The sequence below is a fragment of the Rana temporaria genome, chromosome 1, assembly GCF_905171775.1.
Source record: "Rana temporaria chromosome 1, aRanTem1.1, whole genome shotgun sequence".
Taxonomy (NCBI): domain Eukaryota; kingdom Metazoa; phylum Chordata; class Amphibia; order Anura; family Ranidae; genus Rana; species Rana temporaria.
Genome location: NC_053489.1, coordinates 626,612,172 through 626,636,693, shown reverse-complemented (window position 1 = coordinate 626,636,693; position 24,522 = coordinate 626,612,172). Strand labels below are relative to the sequence as shown.

Below are 24,522 nucleotides of genomic sequence, written 5' to 3'. Positions count from 1 at the left end.
TTTGAAACGAAAAGATTAGAATAAAACAGAAAATAATAGAAAAGCAAAGAATTTATATTTTGTTCTATTCTGTTCTATTGTTTTTCTAGTCTATTCTTCTCTATTATTTTCTATTCTAATCTTTTCTATTCAAATTTATTTCTATACAAAATTAGAATTTTGGAATATATATATATATATATATATATATATATATATATATATATATATATATATATATATATATAATATATAGTTGTATCGGGACCGATTCCGAGTATTTGCGGGAGTACTCGTACTCCCGCAAATACCCCCGATACCAATATAGAATACTTGCCAGCGCCCCCTCCCCCCCCGCCGCCGTGACGCCGCATCCCCGCTGCCGCCGACTGTGTAATATGCCGGGAACATTACAGCTTTGAATAGCTGTAATGATTCGCACCGCGCATAGACACTCCCCCTCGCTCGGGTGGACTGTCCAATCCCGAGCGAGGGGGAGTGTCTATGCGCGGCGCCAATCATTACAGCGATTCAAAGTTGTAATGTTCCCGGCGTATTACACAGTCGGCGGCAGCGGGGATGCAGGTAAGCGGGACATGGGGGGAGACAATGGCTGGATGGGGGGGTGACAATGGCTGGATGGGGGGGTGACAATGGCTGGATGGGGGGGTGACAATGGCTGGATGGGGGGGTGACAATGGCTGGATGGGGGGGTGACAATGGCTGGCTGGGGGGTGACAATGGCTGGCTGGGGGGGATACATGGCTGCATGGGGGGAGACAATGGCTGGATGGGGGGGATACATAGCTGCATCTGTGGGGGGACATCGCTGCATTTGGGGACACATTTTAAAAAAAGTATCGGTATTCGGTATCGGCGACTACTTGAGAAAAAGTATCGGTACTTGTACTCAGTCCTAAAAAAGTGGTATCGGGACAACTATATATATATATATATATATATATATATATATATATATATATATATATATATATATATATATATATATATATATATATATATATATATATATATATATATATATATATATATATATACATTTTTTTTACACGGTAATCAGTGCCGTTTTATAGCACTAATCGCTGTATAAATGTGAATGGTCCCAAAAACGTGTCAAAAGTGTCCGATGTGTCTGCCGCAATGTCACGGGCAGATCGCCGCCATTACAAGTAAAAATGCCATAAATCTATCCCCTATTTTGTAGACGCTATAACTTTTGCGCAAACCAATCAATGTACCCCTTTTTTTTTCTTTTTTTTTTTTCAAAAATTTGTAGAAGAATACGTATCAGTCTAAACTGAGTAATTTGTGTGTGTATGTGTGTGTGTGTGTGTATATGTCCTTTTATTTCACACAAATAGACCTTTATTTTGGTGGTATTTAATCACTGTTGGATTTTATTTTTTTTGCGCTATAAAAGAAAAAAATTAAAATTCGGGAAAAAAAAAAAATATTTTCTGTTATAACATTTAAAAATTTTTAGTAATTTTTCTTCATAAATTTTGGCCAAAATGTATACTGCTACATATCTTTGGTAAACATAAGTACAAATTGGTGTATATTATTTGGTCTTTGTGACAGTTGTAGAGTCCACATGGTGCCAATATCTGAAAATTTATCACACCTGAAGTACTGACGGTCTATCATTTCTTGAGACCCTAACATGCCAGAAAATGACAAATACCCCCCAAATTACCCTTTTTGGAAAGAAGACATTCCAAGGTATTTAGAAAAAGGCATGGTGAGTTTTTTGAAGTTGTAATTTTTTCCCGCAATTTTTTGCAAAATTTAATGTTTTTTTTTTTTTTTTTTCCCACAAAATTTTCATATTGGCAGGTTATTTCTCACACACAGCAGATGCATACCACAAATTGCACCCCAAAGCGCATTCTGCTATTACTCCCAGAATAACTTGACCGCGCTGTAGACATATTATGACTATAGCGTGGTCGGCATGTGGTTGAATCAAAAAGTTAAAAATATTAGGGCCAGATCTGCAGCAAGCCGCCGTAAATTAAATATTGCCATTTAAGTTACACTGCCGCAAAATTTCTACCTAAGTGCCCGATCCACAAAGCACTTACCTAGAAATTTTCGGCTGTGTAACTTAAATCCGGCCGGCGCAAGGCGTTCCTATTCAAATGGGGCGAGTCCCATTTAAATTAGGCGCGCTCCCGCGCCGGCCGTACTGCGCATTCTCACGACGTCATTTTCCCGACGTGCTTAGCGCGGTTTTACGTTGCGCAGGGTTTTGAGAATCGCGACGGGAGTAAAAAAAAAAATACGAGTTGCGGCGGGAAATTTAAAAAAAAAAAAAAAAAAAGACGGCGACGCGGGATAGAAGGGTCTACTTTTACAAGGCCTAAACAGTTTAGGCCTTGTAGAAGCAGCCCTAATATTGCGTTTGCAAACAAATACTTACGGAGAAAAAAACTAAGCGTAAAAGCTTCGCGGATCTCCGTAAGTGCTAATTTGCATACCCGAAGCGGCATTTCGACGAGAAATGCCTCCAGCGGCGGCCGAGGTACTGCATCCTAAGATCCGACAGTGTAAGTCCCTTACACATGTCGGATCTTCTCCCTATCTTTTGGAAACTGATTCTGTGGATCAGTTCCAAAGATAGAAACAGGGATACGACGGCGTATCAGTAGATACGCCGTCGTATTCCTTTTGTGGATCTGGCCCACAGTGTTTGTTTTAAAAATAAAATATAAATTCTCTTCTTTTGTTTATAGCGCAGAAAATAAAAACCGCAGAGATGATCGAATACCACCAAATGAAATCTCTATTTGTGGGTAAAAAAAAACATAAAGATTTGATTTGGGTACAGTGTTGTATGACCGCGCAATTGTCATTCAAAGTGTGACAGCCCTGAAAACTAAAAATTGGTCTGGGCAGGAAGGGGGTGAAAATGCCCAGTATGGAAGTGGTTAATATCATTTGTTTATGAGGAGATTTGGGACCCAGCAATATATCTAGAATCCAGAGGTGATTCATAAGCCTGTTTAGACCAAGCTTTAAACGCAAGGTTGCACACTCGGAGGTGAGCGGCTACTACCTAGGAGTGGGGAGCACCTGTGTGTGGATGTTACAGCACCGTTTGAACAACACTAATGGAATCGTAGTTCTCAAATCACAGTGTACCATATGCTTTCTATTTTGAGATGATGGATTGAACAGCGGTCCGTGAGATGTTCAAAAACTTGGTGCTATACTGAAATTTGAGAACACATCAACTGTCTGTAGTGCTGATTTTAGGACGCTAGAGGGAGCCTGAAGGCAGCCAAATATTTTTTTTCCATCTCAGCCTTAGGAATAAATGCCAGGACTATCTGCAGAGAAGACCAAGTTCTATTCTATCCTATTCTATCCTATCCTATCCTATCCTTTTATAAGGAAAGTAAATAAAAACAAAACCACTAACCGGAAACGAGGCAATGCTAAAGGCTCATGGTTTCTATCTAACCAGTATGCTGTCCATCTAACTGTAGCTTTCAGAAAATATAATTTAATATTTTAAAAACCTTATTTTCTACATTCATGAAGATTTCCAGTTCCAGCACATCATTTCTGAGGTCTGGTACCCAGAATTGGGTGGCATACCCAAGATGTGGCCCCCCCAGCGAGTAACTTGCGCTTATATTCTTAGGCCCAATAGCAAGCCTCTTGCGGTGGGGGCACTCATGTATGCTCACTTCTGAGCTGGCTCTCTAACTCCATAAGACACAGAGAGCATGGGCTCAGCCCCACCTTCCGCTCCCACCTCGCTGGCTGTGATTGACAGCAGTGGGAGCCAATGGCTCCTGCTGCTGCATCTCAGCCACTCAGGAGGAAGAGACCTAGGAGAGCCGCGGTTCTCTTGCACATTGCACATCAAGATCAGGCCTAGGTAGGTATGGGGGGGGGGGGGGCGCTGCACACTGAAGGTTTATTTACCTACATGCATAGAATTCATGAAGGTTAAAAAAATGTCCTTTACAACCACTTTAAAGAGGAGTTCCAGGCCTCACCCCCCAAAAAAAAAATTAAGTCAGCAGCTACAACTACTGTAGCTACTGACTTTTGCTATTAGGGCACTTACCTGTTCAGGGATCCAGTGGTGTCCTCATCCAAGCCGATTCATAAATGGGCTCTCGGGTGTTGGCGCCGCCATCTTGGCTAAGGGAAACCGACATTGAGGCCTTGCGGCGTCTCAGCTGGTTTCCTACTGCACATACACGAATCACGCTGCACTTTGTAAATGGGCCGGCTGCTGGAGGAAGGGGGAGGGGGTGACAAAATTAGGTACCCCCTCCTCCCAAAAGGTGCCAAATGTGGCAGTGGAGGGGGAAGGAGGCAGACAAGAGATTCCCCTTTTGGGTGGAGCTCCGATTTAAGCTTTGAAAATTAAAGATAGAAGCTGATTGGTGGCCATGCACAGCTACTCCATATTCTGTCTGTTCCCATTTTCGATACATGCAGGTCCTCTGATTCCTCTTGTACTAAATGGTATTGTACCTGTAATGTCTGCCTTCATTTTGTACTGAATAAAGGAGCACAGGGGGCACCCCTGGACAGCAGCATTGTCAATCTGGGGGTAGGCGAGTCTTTGATGTACTTGCAGATTTAAATACACTAACACATTGAAGCCAAACTCCAGACAACACTTGCAGTTACTGCAAACTGTTTTTTTTTTTTTTTCCTCCTTTTGGGATAAAGATTTGCATAAATAGAAGCTGATCATTTTAACCTCCCTGGTGTATTGCCGAATGTGGCTCGGGGTTACGTTTCAGTACCATTGGCGGTAACCCCGAGCCACACTCAGGATTGCATTGCAGGAAAGTGTCCCTTTATGTCAAAAGTGGTTTTAGACCAGCTAGAAAACCGCAATAGTAAATAGGAATCACTTGCAGAATTGAGCGATGGTGATTTGTGAGGAAATTAATTTTATTATGATTATATCATTATTTTTTTTATTATTCTATTATATTTTATGATTTAGTAGTTCAAACCCGGGATGTCTACTAGATTTGACAGATTTAGGCGAGTTATTACTAAGAATTACAGGCCTACAATATAAAGGGCCAAATTTCTATGCATGGCCCTCTGATTCCTCCTGTATTGTGACTGTACTGTCTGCCCTGATGTTTTAAAGCGCTGCACAAACTGTTGGTGCTATATAAATCCTGTATAATAATAATTCCCTTTATATTCTGTTTAGAATACAGCTGATAATATAAAATTTACCGTATTTTTCGGGGTATACCGCGCGCCGGCGTATAACACGCACCCCAACCTTAGAAAGGTAGTTTAAGGAAAAAAAGAAAACTTACATTTTTGCCCTGCGTCCATCGCCGGCCTTGTCCGGCGTCCTTCTGCGGCCTTGCGCCCAGGTGGCAGCGGTGTTTGTTTTCGGATTTGGCGCAGAGAGGAGCCGGATTTCCTGTGTTCGGCTCCTCTTGGCTTGTCTTCTCTCGGCTCCTCTCGCGTGGCTGCGGGCGGAGCCGAGCGTGGCTGAGGCTAGCCGAGTGCGCAGTGCTCTAGGCTGCGGCGGGCCGAGCCTAGTCGAGTGCGCAGTACACTCGGCTCGGCTCTAGGCACAGACAGCGGGGATCGGTGTATAACGCGCACCCATGATTTCCCCTGATTCTAAGGGGAAAAAAATGCGCGGTATATGCAGATAAATACGGTAGTCATATATATGTGTCTGCTAAAATGTGTGGTGCCCACTCCCACAAGTAGAACAGCCATGGAACTTTTCAGAAAGCAAAAACAGGTTTACTGCATTTCCAAATGCTTCTGATATGACTCTATACACAGGTGCCTTTTTGTCTGTGTGAAGTTTTCCCTAACATTGAACTGATCGGTTTTACTTCCTCTTTTGCTCGCTGTATAGCCTGCAAAAGAAAAGCATAATGTGCTAGTATGCATTGCACGTTTAGGAGATACTTTCACTACCTATAGGTAAGCCTTATTCTAGGCTTGCCTATTGGTAGAAGTTTCCAACCACTTTAAAGTGATATTAAAGTATATTTTTTATTTTTATTTTTTTATTAACAAACATGCCGTATTTACCTGCTCTTTGTAGTGGTTTTGCACAGAGCAGCGCAGATCCTCCACTTCTCTGGTCCCTCTTCTGTGCTCCTGGCCCCTCCCTCCTGCCAAGTGCCCCCACAGCAAGCATCTTGCTGTGGGGGCACCTGAGCCAAGTCACTACTCTGTGTGGCCATTGACACAGAGCTGCGGCCTGGCCCCGCTCTCTATCATCTAATTGGTTCCCTGTCTTTGACAGCAAGACTTGCTGAACAAGCTCAACGAAGAGCGTAATGCGTACAGGTGAGAGGAGCCGTGTTTCAGGACATTTTTTCCTTGTATGTAAGCTTAGAGAGATGATGTGCATGTTTTACACATCTATACAACTGATTGGGGTCCCAAGAGGAGGTCATCATTGCCCAGAGACGTCCTTACTTGCAGGCAACTGAAAGTCTGTAATGGGGTCATAGTTTGAAGGTGAGCAGACATTCCAGCTAGAGGGGGTGGTCACTGAAGTCACTGGATTACATTAACTCTTTTTTTTTTTTTTTTTTTTTTTTTTTTTAATTATTACTCTGAGTCACACCAAGGTGGAATTTTTTTTTTAAGATACTGGGACTTTATATTTAATATATTATTGATTGTTTTGGTTGCACTACACTGGTTATGGTATACTGAATTTTTATCTTGAAACATATTTGTCTTCCAACCTCCGGGGAGATGATGATGATCAGTTATCCCTGCTTTTTTCATAAGGTGGAGGGTGCCAAGTCTTGTTACCACCATCATATACAGTAGGGTGGTAACAGGGAAAACCGTGCTAGTGTCCTTAATTTTGTGCTACCCATAATAGGTGGATCCGATCTTTAGCTCAGCCCAGTCTTGCACTGGCCTTAGTTATTGATTGGCATCCGTGGAGTTCTGTAAGGCGCTCATGTATCTGTGGGATTTGGACCTCCTGCTGCCCACACATTGAAATTTTAATAGCCTTTTTGGCAGAGACATCAGAAACCCATATTTTTTGTTCACTGAAACAATCAATTTAATACATTTATAAGGGAGGGGGCTGCTTTTGGCAGGAGGAGTACTTTTGTGTAAAGAAGAGTTCATCCTGGATTTAAGCTTTAATAATCCCAAAACCAGTCCATGATTACTTTTGTTATTGACGAAGACGTAACATCGAAACGTAGAGCTGGACAGTGATGTCATCACACACGCTACACAAGGATTCTTGCACTCTGCTTACCGGTGGTAGGTTAAAAACCAATATAATCTTTCTGATACTTTCCATGATAGAAGCGGTTCTTTATTGGCCGTATCATGATGCCTATGATTGTTTAGTGCAGCTCAAACACTTGATACATGTGAGATAATCGCAGTAAACGGTTTTACTAATTTTTGAATAATAAATAGTATTGTGCTCTTCGAGTTTTCTTTTTTTTTTTTTTTTTTTTTTAGTTTTACTTATGTTTTGTGAAATCTGTTATATCGGAGGAGGCGGTATGATTGCCATCTGAACTGTTCGGGAACAATGCACTTCTCAACCCACCTATAATTTGGAGGTCACGACTGTTGGTGACTGGATTTGTAACTTGGTAGAGCTGCATGAGGTGATCAGGATTTCGATACCTTTATCATTCCTTGAGACATTTTGGATATTTCACAAATGTTGGACCTTTACTACATTAACATAATAATTATTTTTGGCCCCCGAGAGATATATAACTTCACTTTACTGGATTCTGATTGTATGATATATTTTTTAACACATTTGCCTGCTGAGTGCATAATTTGTTGGGACAATTACTTTCACAATAAGGAATAACCACTGTCCTGTGGGATAGTTACTTTATTATTGCTAGTTACTTTATTGCTATTACTTTATTATTCTTACTGCTAGTAATATAGTGACATGGTACATTTATTTAATTAATTCTTGCAGTAGTTTTCAAGTGCCCAATAATATATATTTTTTGTTCTTTTGTTTTTGGGAGGTGCATGTATTATACATGGATATTTTACTTTTTTTTTTTTTTTTTTTACAGTTAACATTGAAGAAACACCTGACGACTCACTTCCTCAAATGCCAAATACCTTCATTGATTTCAGTCATCACAGCTATGCACAAATGGTCAGCATTCTGAAGAAAACTGCAGGCAAATGCTCCCATATTGCTAAGACGTACAACATTGGACGCAGCTTTGAAGGGAAGGATCTCATAGTAATTGAGTTTTCAACCAAACCAGGCCAGCATGAACCATGTGAGTATTTGTTTCTCTAAGCACTTCAATACAGGGGGCACTTATACACCTTCTTGCCCAGACCAATTTTCAGCTTTCAGCGCTATCAGATTTTGAATGACAGTTGCGCGGTCATGCGACTCTGTACACAAACAAAATTTGTATCTTTTTTTTTTTTCGAACAAATGGAGCTTTCTTTTGGTGACATTCGATCACCACTGTTTTTTTTTTTTTTTTTTTGCACTACAAATAAAAAAGGACTAAACATTTAGATTTTTTTTTTTTAGTTTTCTGTTACAAAACTTTGTAAATATGTTTTTCTCCTTCACTGATGAGGCAGTACTGATTGGCACTGTTAGGTGGCACTTATTTGCAGCGCTAATGGACACTGATAAATGGCACTGTTAGGCAGCACTGGTCAGCGGACACTGGCAGGCATCACTGATGGGCACAGTGCCATCCCTATTGGGCACTGATTGGCATACTTTGTGGCCCTGATTGGGCATCCCTGGTGGACCTGGGTGGGCATCCCCGGGGGGGGGGGGGGGGGGCTGCACTGATAATCAGTGCCGAACCCCCTCTGTCAGGAGAGAAGCAGAGAGACTCCTCTCAGAAGAGACGACTCTACTCGTGCCTGTCAGCGTGAGTGGAGGAAATGCCGATATATGGCTCATCCTGTTTACAGTGCGATATGCTGTGATTGGACACAGCTGATCATGTGGTAAAGAGCCTACGTCAGAGGCTCTTTACTGGGATTCGGAAATGCGAAGTGTCAAACTGACACATCACGCCACTAATTGCCGGGTTGAACGACACGCGGGCGTGCGCTAGCGGCTTATCCTGCTGGATTCCACGTGACGTTCAGTCAGGATATGCAACCACTTTGCGCACATCACATCATATTGCTATATGACGGGCGGAAAATGGTTAAAAAAAAATTATAATTGTATATGGAAAGGCTCCCCAGTAGGGTTTTTAGGCAGCAAAAGAAATTAAAGGATGCAACAAGGTAACATTTGTAAAAAAGTAGAAAAATTATTTAATAAGTGGAAAAATATAAAATAATAAGCTCTGGTATGGTTTACACTGAAAACATGTACACATGAAGTATTGCACCAAATTACATGACATCAATTAACATGAATGGTTAATATTCGGGTCAAGTGATTCCTGACGCGTTTCAACCCCTCTGGGGGTCTTCTTCGGAGGAAAATAGGGTGCAAAACTGTAACAAAGAATAAACGTATAATAGTAAAGCAGTAAGGCACATGGTAAAAAGTGCTAGTGAAACAGAATAAACTTTGAATGTATAGTTACCAACTCACGGTGTATAGGTTTCAGTTGTATCTAGACCAGAGTCTGATTAAAATCCACAGAGGGACCCCTGGTTTCTTGTCTCCGCAAGGGTGGTTAGAACCCCCAAACGGTCTCGCAATGTGCCATATAGGACGGCCTACAGAGGCCCACAGCAAAAAGTGGGAAGGATCCAGAGCATCAGCCGGGAGACCCGGGTTGGACGGGGGGAGGGAGAACCCAGCAAAGCGACTGCCAAAAGATTGCCTGGACATGGACTTTTTTTTTTTTTTTTTTTTTTACTTGTGGCTCCTTCACACGAATGGCACTAGACTGCATTGCCCAATGTGGTTCCAATAGGAGGACAGGGAAAATAGTCTTATTTCCTATTACAAAAAGGAAAAATAAAACCATACACGAACAAAACAATTAGAATAATACAAGTTTAATAGTGTGATTCATGCAATAGACAACAAGGTTTGGTTACACAAAGTACAACAATTGCAATACATAGACCGGAAATTAAAAATACTGAATAGGCATCGCACCAGACAGAACCTTTGTCTTTGTTAGCGCTGTGTTGTCAAAATGGCTAAATCATCCAGTACCGGACCAAATAGAAATTAGTAAAACTATACAATTAATGATATTTAAAAAAAAAAAAACGGAAGTGACGTGGTTGGAGTATTTGACAGAACATCATCATGCAATGTATATAATTATGTACTGTATCATGAGAAAAAATACAAACAGAAATGAAATCCTCCCATACATCACACCACTCTCCATTAAAGGTTTCAAGTACAAAACAGTATTAGCAGGATGTACCGAAAATCCAAACAGTAGGACCACAGTTTATAATATTTACTGGAGGCCCCCTTTGATGGGTGCATTTCTAAAAGACTGTAGACCAGTCTGGACCTGTCATCTACCGAGGGAGGGGTATTGGCAAACCATTTCCAGTTATTAGGGCTCCTAGACATGGTACATTTTTACTTGGCAGGTTACGACGACCTGTAACACATCACAGTGCATTGCAGTGTAATGGCAAACAAACCAGAAAAAAGGGGTTAAAAAACCAACTGCAACATAGGTATAAACATAATTTTTAAAATAATTGCATCCTAGCATGGCAACTCAAAAACACAAGCCATTATATGCGCATTATGCAATGGTGTAAACAAGGCTTCAGGAGGAAAATAGTATTTTTTTTATTACTTTTGGCTGATGTTAGTGAGATGCACAGACATTACTATGAGTTTCTTTTTGACTATAAAATTACAGACTAAATCATCATATTTTCAATTGTTTCTACAGTAAAACCGGAATTCCGTTACATTGGCAACATGCATGGAAACGAAGTGGTTGGCAGGGAGTTACTGATCTATCTTGCCCAGTATTTGTGCTCAGAATATCTCCTTGGCAATCCCAGGATCCAGGAATTGATCAACACTACAAGGATCCACCTCTTTCCTTCAATGAACCCAGATGGCTATGAGTTGGCATCCGAAGAGGTAAAACGAATTTATGCTGTTGCGTTTTAGTGGTCAAAATGTTGTGCTTATTCTCTAGCCCTACTCTGATGGCTATTAAATCTCTCTAGGAGTATTAAAAAAAATACAGCATAAAATCAATCCCTATAAATCACTTGTATAACATCATAAATTGCATTGTATTTCTCATCATCCCTTGTCCTGGCAGGTCAGCTCTGCCCACTTCTTGGTGCATGCATGATCATCTGCACCTTTGTAGAAAAATCTCATCAGCTTGTACCTGATTGGTTGTCACCACTTTTGAAGGGGCAAACAGACATGTATTATATTCAATGTGTGGCTGCTATGTGTATCCATTCTTGATTTATGGCATCCGCCATCACAGGTGAAATTGCATTGGCTCTTGGAAAGAACAGTGATTTTCATCAAACTGCGTATAGCAGGTGCCACTTAGCCCGCCTGCCGGCTGCACCCAAACTAACACTGACAGGCTTCAGTGACACAGAGCCTGTCAGCAACTGCGGGTGAATTCTCACCCCTTCCTCTCCTCACTGAACTCTCTGTATGCAAGCAGCGCTGGCTATTCTGCTCCCTCCCCTGCCTCTTTATTGGCAGGGGAAGAGAGCCAAACACAGAGCAGCTACAGCAAAGTATTTTGGGGCATGTAATCCCCAACACAGGTGGCCCATTGTAATCTTCTGGGAGAGAGGAGGAAAAGTCACTTTGCGGCTCCCGGGGAGCTAAAGGAGAGACTACAAGGTGATCAGAAGACAGAACGCTGGACATGGGTGCTGTGATCCAGGGTCAGTGTGCCTGTTTCCTGCCACAGTTCCACAGCCGGTCATGGATATCCCACCAGAGAGGGACCCCGAGTGCATCTCCAGGCGCATTCCTGAAGGCGTGAGGCATTCCAGTTGTTGGGTGGCCAGTCTGGCAACCTGAAAGCCTGTCCCAGGACATCTCTCCTTTGGGCCTTCTGACGCAGGATTGGTGAGAGGGCACCTGCCCTCCCCCCTTTTTATGAGAGACCCTGCATGCAGACAATGTTGTCTTTCTGTCACTTAAACTTGTAGAATCCTGTGTTACACTTACAACCTGCTGAGCATTTACAGTATATACCTTGCTTACCCAGATACTGCCAGCATACTGCACATCACTCTGTTTATCAGTATATCTCTAGTGTATCACCAAAAGAGCTAGCTGAAGATGCAAGTTCTAAATTTTTCTTCTGAGAGACTACAACATAACTCTCTCGCAAGTAGCCAGTTCATATTGCTCATTGAAAGATCTTCTGAGCAGGGCCCTCTTAATCCTCTTGTATTCTGTTGTATTATAACTGTATTGTCTCCCTTTTATATTGTAAAGCACTGTGTAAACTGTTGGTGCTATACAAATCCTGAATAATAATAATACCACTATGACCCTGCACTACAGCAAACAGCCCCCCCCCAATAACCCTAGTGTCAGAAAAATCAACACCACCTACAGTGTCTTACAATCCAATTAATAAATGTGTTACGGCGCTACTCAATAAAACTTGCAACCCCCATGGAACATGCATATGGTACAATAGGGTGAAATCCTAATTGTGAAACAAATGTGGAAATAAAAACATGAAGTCTAAGGTAGATGAATGAGTCTATTCAAATATACATCCCCCAGTCACCAAAACTTCACCATTATCCTTCTTGATTAAGTGAGTCAAAGAACATTTTCCAAATCTGATTTGTTTTTAACCAGGCCAGAGGGTTTTCAGTAAATTGTTTCGCTCCCTAATGGCCATCAAGCTTTGTTTAGAGATGGGTTACAAGAAAAACATCTCCATAGTGTGATATGTATAGATGGTTAGAAAAGATCATTGTTTTTGTCAAAAAAACTGATGTCCCTGACACATCACTAAAGAGCTTTGCGTCCTTCACTAAGCCTTTTGCCAAATTTCCCTGCAAAGTTAACAGTCTATTTGCCATAAGTGAATCAACCCCTGATCCCTCCAGTCACCCTGGCAACCAGTTTAGCATGTTGAAGATCCTAGTTTTCTCCCCTTTAAATTAAGTATTGCAGGTTGGTTATTGCCAATTCCCAACCCTTAATCTGCTGCTGGATAGTAAATTAACTGCACTTACTGTATTACCACTGCTCTTTCTTCATGTCAGCAGGTTCCCAATGTTGAATTACCAGCATTATAAAAGATAAGCCTAAATTACTTCCACATCCTCTCTTTTAAGGTTGGCCACATATTACACAATTTCATGTACAATTTTCCTTTAGATTTACCAAAACCATATAATATGAGGTCTAACCTAAACACTTTCAATTTGTAGGCAATCAGGCAGGCCCTTGTACTACATAGTTGAAGTTAAATATAAAGGAAATTGAATACGAAAATTGTACAATGCAAGTCCAGCCTAATGCCGTGTACACACGATCGGAAATTTCGACAAGAAAACCGCGTGGTTTTTTTTTTTCAACGTAATTTTGCCTCAAACTTGTGTTGCATACACACGGTCACACAAATGTCTGAAATTCCGACCGTCAAGAATGCGGTGACGTACAACACTACAACGAGCTGAGAAAAACGAATTCCAATGATTCCAAGCATGCGTGTTTTTTTGTGCGTTGGAATTTCCGACAAGAACTTTTCCCATTGGAAAAATTGAGAACCAGCTCTCAATTTTTTGCTGTCGGAAATTCCAACAGAAATAGTCCGATGGAGCCTACACACGGTCAGAATTTCCGACCAAAAGCTCACATCGAACTTTTCTTGTTGGAATTTCCGATCGTGTGTATGCGGCATAAGCCTGGTACACACAATGAGATTATCGGATGAATGATCATCCATTTACTTTTATTTTTTTTTGCTTGCTAGTCTCATATTGTAAATGAAGAGGTTGCTAAAGTTATGAAAATTCTCGTCCAGAATAAAAATTCAGAACATATTGCTTTGTATTGTCAAACAAAAACTGTACTGATTACATGAAAATCGCACGATCTGGTATTGTACGAGGAAATATTTTCGTGTTTGTACCTTCGGATAATTTCTGACAAACTAAAGTTATCCGCTCTCATAAACTGCGTACTAATGATCAGATTATTGTACGATTGCTTCAAAAGCAATATATATTGTTCAATTTTCTGATCGTGTGTACAAGGCTTTATGCAGTATGAACACAGCAAACCAATATAAACTAAGATGTGAGTTCCTTTTATAGCTGTATTTACATTACAATTTTTTTAAATGATTTTCACTTTGTTAAAAGGCAATCTTTACTAATCTGCTTGAAGTTCATCTTTAACAATCTTTATTTGGGAATATGAAGAGCTATAAGAAAAGAAAAGCACATTCCTTATGGAACGAACCTGTGCTGACCAATCGGGGTACTTTTTCGGGAGGTTTGTAATCCGTTGCAATGTATTTCTCTTCCAGGGTGCTGGATACAATGGCTGGACAAATGGAAGGATGACAGCTCAGAACATTGATCTTAATAGAAATTTTCCTGATATGACTTCTGAAGTTCATAAAATAATGAAAGTACGCTCAGCTCGTGTTGATCACCTGCCCATCCCTGAAACTTATTCGTGGGACAGGGTATGATTTTTTTATTATTCTTATTATTGTTGTTGTTATTATTAGTCATCAACACAATAGTCATATTCATGATGCAATGTGTTAACTTTGAATGGCAAAATTAACGAAACAAGAAGGATTGATTAAATAAATACGTAGGACCAACTTTCCATCTCAAGGGCATGGAGGCAAAGAAGAGTTGGCACCCAAAGCTACACATCCTTGCCAGAATGTCCTCTTTGCATTTAACATAATCTTGTTCTTCTGGTACTAATCTAGTTACAATATTGTCAGAATAAGTAAAAAGTCTTAAGATATTTTATACATCACAATGATTGGACCAATGTAACTATGGGTATACCTGGCAGATGGCCCTGGAAGCTGGAAATCGCAGTAGACACCACTACTCCAGTGATCTCCACTTGCTTCTGGCTCCTGTTCTAAGTGGCTACCCTACTGCAAGGTCGGCTGCTCGGCACAGGTGCCATTAGGACAATGCTTTGCACTTCCTGATTGAATGCAAAGCATTCTCTGATTAAATGAGGCAGAGATGCAGGGAAGTTATGTCATATTTCTACATTGTCCAATTAGAAGCTGATCACCAGATGAAAACAGAGAAAAAAGTAAAAATATAAAAGCAGCAATCACATCCAATGTTTGGTAAGCTACAACATATATATATTTTGTTTCTGGGTTTAGTTGCACTTTAACTTAGTGGGTTTTGCAGTGCTTTAAAGCAAGCAGATGTAGTAGGAGAGCATTTTACTTTGAAAGTGTGGTGAAGGTATCATCTATGTGAAGGTATCAACTACCTTGCATGCTATATACAATAGTTGCTTTTAACTTCATAAAAGTTATTGTTTAGCCCAGAATTGTTCTTTAACTTATGTGTAACTAGGTAAATATTGGTGGATATTGAATACCTCAAAGTACAGATAAAATGTCTCATTATATCAACGTGTCGAATTCGCTCTTACATTGTTCTGTCAATCATCGATTCACTCGGTTGCAAGTCTAAACCTTACACTCTCCTGATCTCATTAAACTTCATGTCGCGTTATAGGGAACTTATTATAAGTTCAGATGTGTGTGTGTGTGTGTAATGAGTTTCAGCCCTGATAAGGCTTACCAAGGTATGAAAGACGTGTGTGCCATCATTAAAAGCAATTATGGAGATTATTCAAGGAATCGGAAACAATTACTGTGACCATTCACCACTGAACTGTCCTCTACATTTTCAATTAAAATTATTCATGTCTTGGTATATCGGAGGCATTGTGCATTTCCTGTTCTGTTTCTGATGGAAGATTTTGAATTATATAAAATCATTCTGAATACAGAATAACTGTGTGTGTGTGTGTGTGTGTGTGTGTGTGTGTGTGTGTATGTATATGTATATGTGTGTATATGTATATGTATATGTATATGTGTATGTATATGTGTGTATATATATATATATATATATATATATATATATATATATATATATATATATATATATATATATATATATATATATATTTTTGGATGCATTGGTGCTTGACCTCCTGTGTAAGGCTTTTCTCGACAATATGGAATCATAGTTGTACCTAATACAATAGATTTCTGATTCTATTAATTTAGTCTGTATTCAGGGTCATTGCTAGGGTAGTGCAAGCCAATGCGTCCTACAAAACCACATTATTTCTATTTTCTACCTTTATTACATTACAACTTTTTTTTTTTTTTTTCTAGACATTTCTGTTTCAATAGTGTTTTTGTTTGAAAAGTAAAAAAAAAAAACACAACACAAAAGCACATGTATGATTGCCAGTTCAATTGTGCATTCAATAATGGTACAATAAAGATGGCAAGCATGAATCAAAGTGAATAGTTGACAATATGCATACAAGGGTCCACAACAAAACAAGACCGACAATATGCATACAAGGGTCCACAACAAAACAAGACCGAGCACGAAAGTAATCTATCAACAAGAATATGGAGATCAAAGTCTAAATTTGTCCAAATATATAATACAAGCACAATGTTGTGTTGTCATGGTATCAAACAATGTGTCTACAATAGGTCCCCAACCCTGAAAGGAGGGGGGAAGGATAAGTTAAGATAATATAATACATAACAGAAAATTAAACTCTCAATATTACCCATCCAAAGTTATTTGTGATGACTGTTGTTGTGTTTAAATTTCTAATTTGGAAATTACCCTGTCAGATACAACCAGGCCACGTATACCCTATCTATCTATCTATCTATCTATCTATCTATCTATCTATCTATCTATCTATCTATCTATCTATCTATCTATCTATCTATCTATCTATCTATCTATCTATCTATCTATCTATCCAATAGAGTCCAGCATTTTAAATGTGCTGATGAGTGTATATCGACCTTTTCTCTTCTTTGTATCCCATACAAACAACAGGACTTGTAAGGACATCCCTCCAAAGTAGGGGAAATTTCTGGTGGTCATCAGGGTCACCAGAACTAGTGTCCTCACTGGAAGATTTCCCCTCTGATCACTCAAAATTTTGGATTTTCCTTCGCTAATAACAATGTGGCTGTGCCCGTGACAGGCACTTAACAAGAGTGCCAGCTATACCCTCTCATTCCCACCTCTTCCTCAATTCATGAAACCTGGACTATAGCTTCTATCATTAGAAAGTGATCTGAGAATAGAGGACAGGTGAATGGATGACAGGTCTGTGTCATCCATTCATAGATCGCATTTTGGTCCATGCCTTGTCAGCCAATGTCTAACGGATTGTGCAGACTCTGTAGAGGTTTTGATGGTTCATAAATGTTCAGAAGTCAGCGCTAGAACTGACCCACCACTTGGAGTTTCTGGACCTGATTTTGGATACAATCCAGCACAAGGTTTTCCTCTTTCCGTCCAGCAAAATCTTGGTCCTCTGCTTCTAGGTTCAGACCTTACAGTCCAGGGATTGCCTCACCATCTGCTTTTGCATGAGAATCTTGGACCTAAAGGTAGCCTTTTTTGAGTCAGTACCATACACTTATTTTCCCTCCAGATTATTGCAACTCAACCTTTAGGTTGTGTGGGACAAACGGAACTAGTCTCTTGTTCATACCATTTGCATGACCAGTGGAACTAGTGTTTCCCCAGCATGGTGGATTTCCATCTGTCAGGCTGTCCTGGAGACTCTCTTGGTACAGAGGACGTGGTCCCCAGTGGAAACCCAGCTCCCAATCAACATCCTGCAATTCAGAGCAATTCAGTTGTCCCACTCTTCTAAGAAACCATCCTGACCAAATTTCAGGCTGTGAGGCCGCGTACACACGGTCGGACAAAACCGATGAGAATGGACCGAGGTTCAGTTTCATCGGTCCAAACCGACTGTGTGTAAAGCCCATCGGTCTGTTTTCCTTCGGTCCAAAATTTTAAAACATGCTTTAAAATCAAACCGATGGACCGCTGCCCGATCGGTCCAAACCGATGGTTAGTACAGAAAGCATCGGTTTAAAACCCGCGCATGCTCAGAATCAAGTCTACACATGCTTGGAAGCATTGAACTTCGTTTTATTCAGCACGTTGTGTGTTTGACGTCACCACGTTCTGACCCGATCGTTTTTTGGAACGATGGTGTGTACGCACATCAGGCCACTTCAGCAGTGAACCGATGGAAATGGCCCGTTGGACCATTCTCATTGGTTTGGAACGACCGTGTGTACGCGGCCTAACTTATAGCAATCACCAGTGGGAAACGGGAGGTTGTGCAGCTCAAGGGGAAGCAGATTTTCTAAATTTGGCGGAAAGTCAAGTTCCAACCTTGTCTGCAGTGCACATTTCAATCACATAAAATTATCAGGTAAACGTTCACATCAGCGTTGGGTTCCAGGGGAATGTTTTCTCCCAAATGTTTTCTCCACCCACAGGTGTTTCTAGACCTTTGTCACAGGTGGGGGGGCACTACTCATGAATTTTTTTGGTGTCCCGATTCAACAGGAACCTGGACATGTTTGTCACTGGTACCAGGGATCCTCAGTCTTTCAGAGTGGATACCCTGGTGGCTACATGGGATCAGTTCAACTTGACCCATGATTTTCCTCCACTAAAGCTCCTTTCCCATCTGCTTTGTAGGATAGAGATAGAGGGTGTTTCAACGATCCTCATAATCACCGACTTGGCCGAGGAGGATGTGGTACTTGGATCTGAAACTCCTAGTGGACGGTCTGTGGGCCTTACAAGGTTGAAAATATCTTCTGTCACAGGGGCCACTTTACCATCCTGTTTCTTTGTCTCTGGCTTAAAAGGCTTGGCTTTTGTAGCCCAAGTCCTAAGGGAAAGGGGTCTCCTAAGTTCAGTCATCACTATGCTCCTAAAAGGTAGGAATTCAACTTCTTGCAAAGTCTACCATTGCACCTGCAGTGCCTACTTTGCCTGGTGAAAGGGTATGAAATTCCACCCCAGGAAGTACTCTACTTTATACAAAGACTGAGGGAACCCTGTGCATTTGCAGATAGTTCAGCAGAGTAAGGGTAGTTCTTACTTCACTGAATAAAATAATCAAACGCATATATATGAGCTACTTGCAGTATATAGCAACGGTTATTCATATAGTACAGTGGTGTAGTGAGTAGCAAAGGGTTGCTGGTTCGAATCCCGACCACGACACTACCTGCCTGGAGTTTGCATGTTCTCCCTGTGCCTGCGTGGGTTTCCCCTGGGTACTCCGGTTTCCTCCCACACTCAAAAGACATGCTGGTTGGTTTGTTGCCCATCCTTCTTTTGGAAACCCCAGCCATCTAAAATTGAGATCCTGTGTCCTGTACTGTAGGATTAATAAAATATCTTCCTGTCACCAACCGGATTAGTGGACCTTTTTATTAAGCCCTCTTTCATTTCAAGTTTTACTACAACCTCTTCAGTTTCCAAACCCAGCTGCCCCATCTTGGATCTCAAAGCTTTGAATGTCTTACCCACAATCTGTCATTGCCTCCCCTTATCAGGTAGACTTTCTGGTTTCTGTAGACCTCAAATATACCTATTTGTGTTTCCCCATCTTTCCAGTACACCAGCTATTCCTACTCCAATTTACAATCCTGCTTAACAGTCACTGGCTTTAACAACATGACTGTTGAAGCCCAGGCTCTCAGGAACAGAGCACAAAATAGCAAACGTCCACAAACCCATGAATAGATAAAATCTACTGTATATTCACTTTAATGTAAAGTAAAAAAACATGATATGCAGGAGTGCCCAGACTTATAAATCACCAAGCCAGTGGAGAGGAGAAACGCCTAATCCCAAAAGCTGCATGATGACACATGATCCCATACTGAACAGTAGGTTGAGCCACCCAGTAGCCTAAGGACATTGGGAGAAGTGTGTTTATTATGGCTTCCGGGGTCACTGAGATGGCACATCCTCAGGAAGTGAGGTGTCCCGGAACTGGATGCGATGTCATGCACCTGGCAAGAAATTGCCCCAATGTCGGCTGGTGTGGGCAAGTTGGAAGTCTTGGACAGCACTTAGACCATGCCAAACCAAAGGAGAGAATCCGGTCATCATGAAAACATATATTTGCGGTGCTTGCCTCTTCCTCAGATCATCATGATTGCCTTCACCAGCTGACGTTTGGGCAAACTTCTGACAGGTGCATGACATCACATGCAGTTCCCAGAACACCTGACTTCTGGTGGACATGCTATCTCAGTGACCCTGGCGGGCGTATTACACACACTTCTCCCACTGTCCTGAGGTTTTTAAGTGGTGTAATCTACTGTTGGGTCTCCTCTCCACTGGCTTGCTGATATCCGTCTGGGCACTCCTGCATGTCAGGCTTTTTAACTGTACATTAAAGTAAATTTAGATTTTATCTATTCCTGGGCTTGTGGCCCTATTGACTTCCACAGGGCTGGGAGCGCTCCTTTATTTGTTTTGTGCTAATGTCTTATTGCTGGTCGGATGAGTAGTTGGAGCTGCCCTTACTGTGGTTATTTACATACTCCCTTGACAAACAGACTCGCTAACAGGATCACCAGGTCAAAATAAGGAAAAACGAAAGCCTAAAAAAGAAAACGAATGCAGCTGAATGAAGCTCTAAGAATTGGTAAGCTGCAGTATAATAATAAAGTTTGCTTTTGGGTTTAATAACACTTTAAGTTCAATAAACCATTGGTATTTACACAAGAAATACCATCATAAGACCTAATTTAAGGATTTGTAATGTGGAAGCTGTGCCCAAAAAAAGCAAGCGGAGAGTAAAGGACCAGTTACCAATATTGTCGGTAGACTCGCTGATGACTGGTGATCTGATAACTAGAAGATGAATATTCAAAACCAGTTGGAGAAGTTTAGAAAGCACAGATCCTCAGAAAATGTAAATCCAAAAGCAGGGAGATCCTTGCACTGCAGGTCCTCTCCAGGAAGGAGAACAGTAATCGGCATAATAGGGACATCACCAAATCTCACTCCAAATCTCATGAGCTTGGCATTCAGAGGCAGCATTAATTTTGATAATTTTTTATGCTGCAGATATATAGCCATTATGCTGTAGGTAAACTCCCATACCAGGAAGTGCACTGCAATTTTTTCAAGAGGAATTCAAGCGAAAAAAAGGGCAGATTCACGTACAGCCGCGTAAAATTGTGCGGTCGTAACGTATCTGATTTACGTTACGCCTCCGCAACTTACACGGGCAAGTGCTGTATTCTCAAAGCACTTGCTCCGTAAGTTGCGGCGTAGCATAAATCGGCCGGCGTAAGCCCGCCTAATTCAAATTTGGATCAGGGGGGCGTGTTTTATGTAAAACAACTGTGACCCGACGTGATTGACGTTTTTGCAGAATGGCGCATGCGCCGTCCGTGGAATTTCCCAGTGTGCATTGCTCCAAAGTACGCCGCAAGGACGTCATTGGTTTCGACGTGAACGCAAATGACGTCCAGACCCATTCACGGACATCTTACGCAAACGACGTAAAAAAGTTAAAATTTCGTCGCGGGAACGACGGCCATACTTAACCACTTAAGCCCCGAGCCTGTTTTTCAGATTCGGGATTTACAAGACTAAAACTGTTTTTTTTTTGCTAGAAAATTACTTAAAACCCCCAAAAATTATATATATATTTTTTTCTAACACCCTAGAGAATAAAATGGCGGTCATCGCAATACTTTTTGTCACACCGTATTTTCGCAGCGGTCTTACAAGCGCACTTTTTTTGGAAAAAATTTACTTTTTTGAATTAAAAAATAAGACAACAATACATTTGGCCCAATTTTTTTATATATTGTGAAAGATGTTACGCCGAGTAAAATGATACCCAACATGTCATGCTTTAAAATTGCGCCCCCTCGTGGCATGGCGTCAAACTTTTACCCTTAAAAATCTTGATAGGCGACGTTTAAAAAATTCTATAGGTTGCATTTTTTGAGCTACAGAGTAGGTCTAGGGCTATAATTATTGCTCTCGCTCTAACGATCGCGGCGATACCTCACTTGTGTGGTTTGAATACCGTTTTCATATGGCGGCGCTACTCGCGTATGCGTTTGCTTCTGCGCGCGAGCTCGTCGGGACGAGGCGCTTTAAAACATTTTTTTTTTGTTTTCTTATTTATTTTTATTAATTTTATTATTTTTTACACTGAAATAAAAAATAAAAAAATTATCACTCTTATTCCTATTACAAGGAATGTAAACATCCCTTGTAATAGAAAAAAGCATGACAGGTCCTCTTAAATATGAGATCTGGGGTCAAAAAGACCTCAGATCTCATAATTAGGCTTCAATGCAAGAAAAAAAAAAAAAAGGAAAATTTGTCATTTAAAAAAATGACAACAAAAAAATTGTCTCTTTAAGACGCTGGGCGGGACTGATGTTTTGACGTCACTTCCGCCCAGCAGAGCTATGAGGACGGGTGGGGGCCATCTTGCCCTCACTACAGTCCTCACTCTCCAGGCGGCAACATCCGATCTCCTCCGCCGCTACCGACGGCTCCGGTAAGCGGCGGAGGGCGCGGAAAAGCGGCGGGAGGGGGGGGGGGGCCCCTCTCCCGCCACCGATAATGGCGATCTCGCGGAGACCGCCGTTATCGTTTACACGGCAGCCCACTGTAAAGGTGGATATCCCGGTTCTGGCAGCAGCTGCTGCCGTTACCGAGATATTCAGCTTTAAAAATAGGACGTATATATACAGTGGGCTGTCGTTAAGTGGTTAACATTGGCTGCGCCTCATATATCGGGGGCAACTTTACGCCGGGAAAAGCCGAACGTAAACGTTGTATCTGTACTGCGTCGGCCGCGCGTACGTTCGGGAATTCGCGTATCTAGCTAATTTGCATACTCAACGCGGAATTCGACGGAAGCGCCACCTAGCGGTCAAAAAAAAATGCAGTTAAGATCCGACGGCATAAGAGACTTACGCCTGTCGGATCTAACGGATATCTATGCGTAACTGATTCTAAGAATCAGGCGCATAGATACGCCGGCTTGGATTAGGACTTACGACGGCGTACATGGCGCTGCGCCGTCGTAAGTCCTTTCTGAATCTGGGCCAATATTTTTTAGCCGACATCTAATGCTACGTACAGACGGTCGTTTTTTGTGATGAAAGAAAACAACGTTTTAAAAAACATCATTTAAAATTATCGTGTGTGGGCAAAACGTCGTTTTATGTCTTCAAAAAAACGACAAAAAAAAAAATTCGAACATGCTTGAATTTTTTGTGTCTTTTTTCAAAACGTCGTTTTTTGTTTCACAGAAATTGACCGTTTGTAGCAAAAAACGACATTTAAAACAACGTTTTTAAACCCGCACATGCCCAGAAGCTAGTTATGAAGCGAGCTTCAATGGAAAAAAGTGGTGAACGTAACCTCGCTTTGCTAGAGCATTGTGAAAAAACGATGGTGTGTAGGCAACGTAGTTTTTGAAAATGAAGTTTCAAAAACTTTGTTTTATTTCATGATTTAAAACTTTGTTTTTTTTCATCACAAAAAACGACCGTCTGTACGCGGCATAAAGCTGGGCAGACACTGTTCAAATGTCCTCCTTTTCTTATCTGATGAAGTATCAGAAAACGGAAAATTGTATACTCACCTTTCCGTAATTTTCCTTTCCTGACGCATCTTCATGGCAGCACACACACTGGGTTGTGACTCCGCCTCCACAACCTGACAGGATTGGTTAGCTATAAATTTGAAGGGGAGACGCCCTGCACCATTCTCTGTATATATCATCACTAAACAAAACAGTTGGTTGGGCATCTGTGTGCTGCCATGAAGATGCGTCAGGAAAGGAAAATTACGGAAAGGTGAGTATACAATTTTCCGTTTTCCTGACGCATTCATGGCAGCACACACACTGGGAAATAACTCGCCAGTCGGGAGGGTGCAAGAAAACAGTAATATTTATTCTTTATAGCGCTGAGAAATTGGTTCCAACAACAGATCTGCCGAAGTCGGCAGTATCCAGGTGAGCAGAATTCACTCTGTAGTGAGAAATGAAGGTGTGTCGGGAAGACCAAGTTGTTGCTCTGCATATGGTCTTTGGTGAAATCCGCAATATGCTGCCCATGAAGTGGCCACTGCCTCTATCGAATGAGCCCTAATGCCCTCCGGAGCCGTAAGTTTCTGGATGGAATAGGTCTCCCTGATAGCTTTAACTAAGCCAGAGGAAATGGTATGGGAGGTAGCTGCCTGACCTAGTCTGTTCCCGTGTGGGATAATCAGGAGAGAATCCTTCCTCCTCAGGTGAGGTGTAGCTGTGAGGTAGCTGGAGATGGTAGACTTGACATTCAAGGCATGGGTCTCACCCCTCCCATTAGAAAAAGATGGAAGAACGATGTCCTGGATATGATGAAAGGAGGAAGCTACCTCTGGACTAAATTGGTCTGAAGGCTTCAGTACCACTCTGCCAGGAAGAACATTAAATAGGGATCCGTAGCCGAAGGGTTTGATTCT

The 24,522-nt window shown here is 41.4% G+C and overlaps 1 protein-coding gene across 1 annotated transcript in view; it reads left to right on the top strand.

Annotated features, from left to right (window-relative positions):
• The window catches only part of CPZ (carboxypeptidase Z), a 126,685-nt gene that overhangs the window by 35,557 nt on the left and 66,606 nt on the right, over positions 1-24,522 (top strand). The window contains exons 4-6 of the mRNA XM_040335359.1: positions 8,058-8,273; positions 10,863-11,059; positions 14,463-14,624. Of these exons, the coding sequence (XP_040191293.1) occupies positions 8,058-8,273; positions 10,863-11,059; positions 14,463-14,624 (575 nt within the window). The remainder of the gene's footprint in view (positions 1-8,057; positions 8,274-10,862; positions 11,060-14,462; positions 14,625-24,522) is intronic.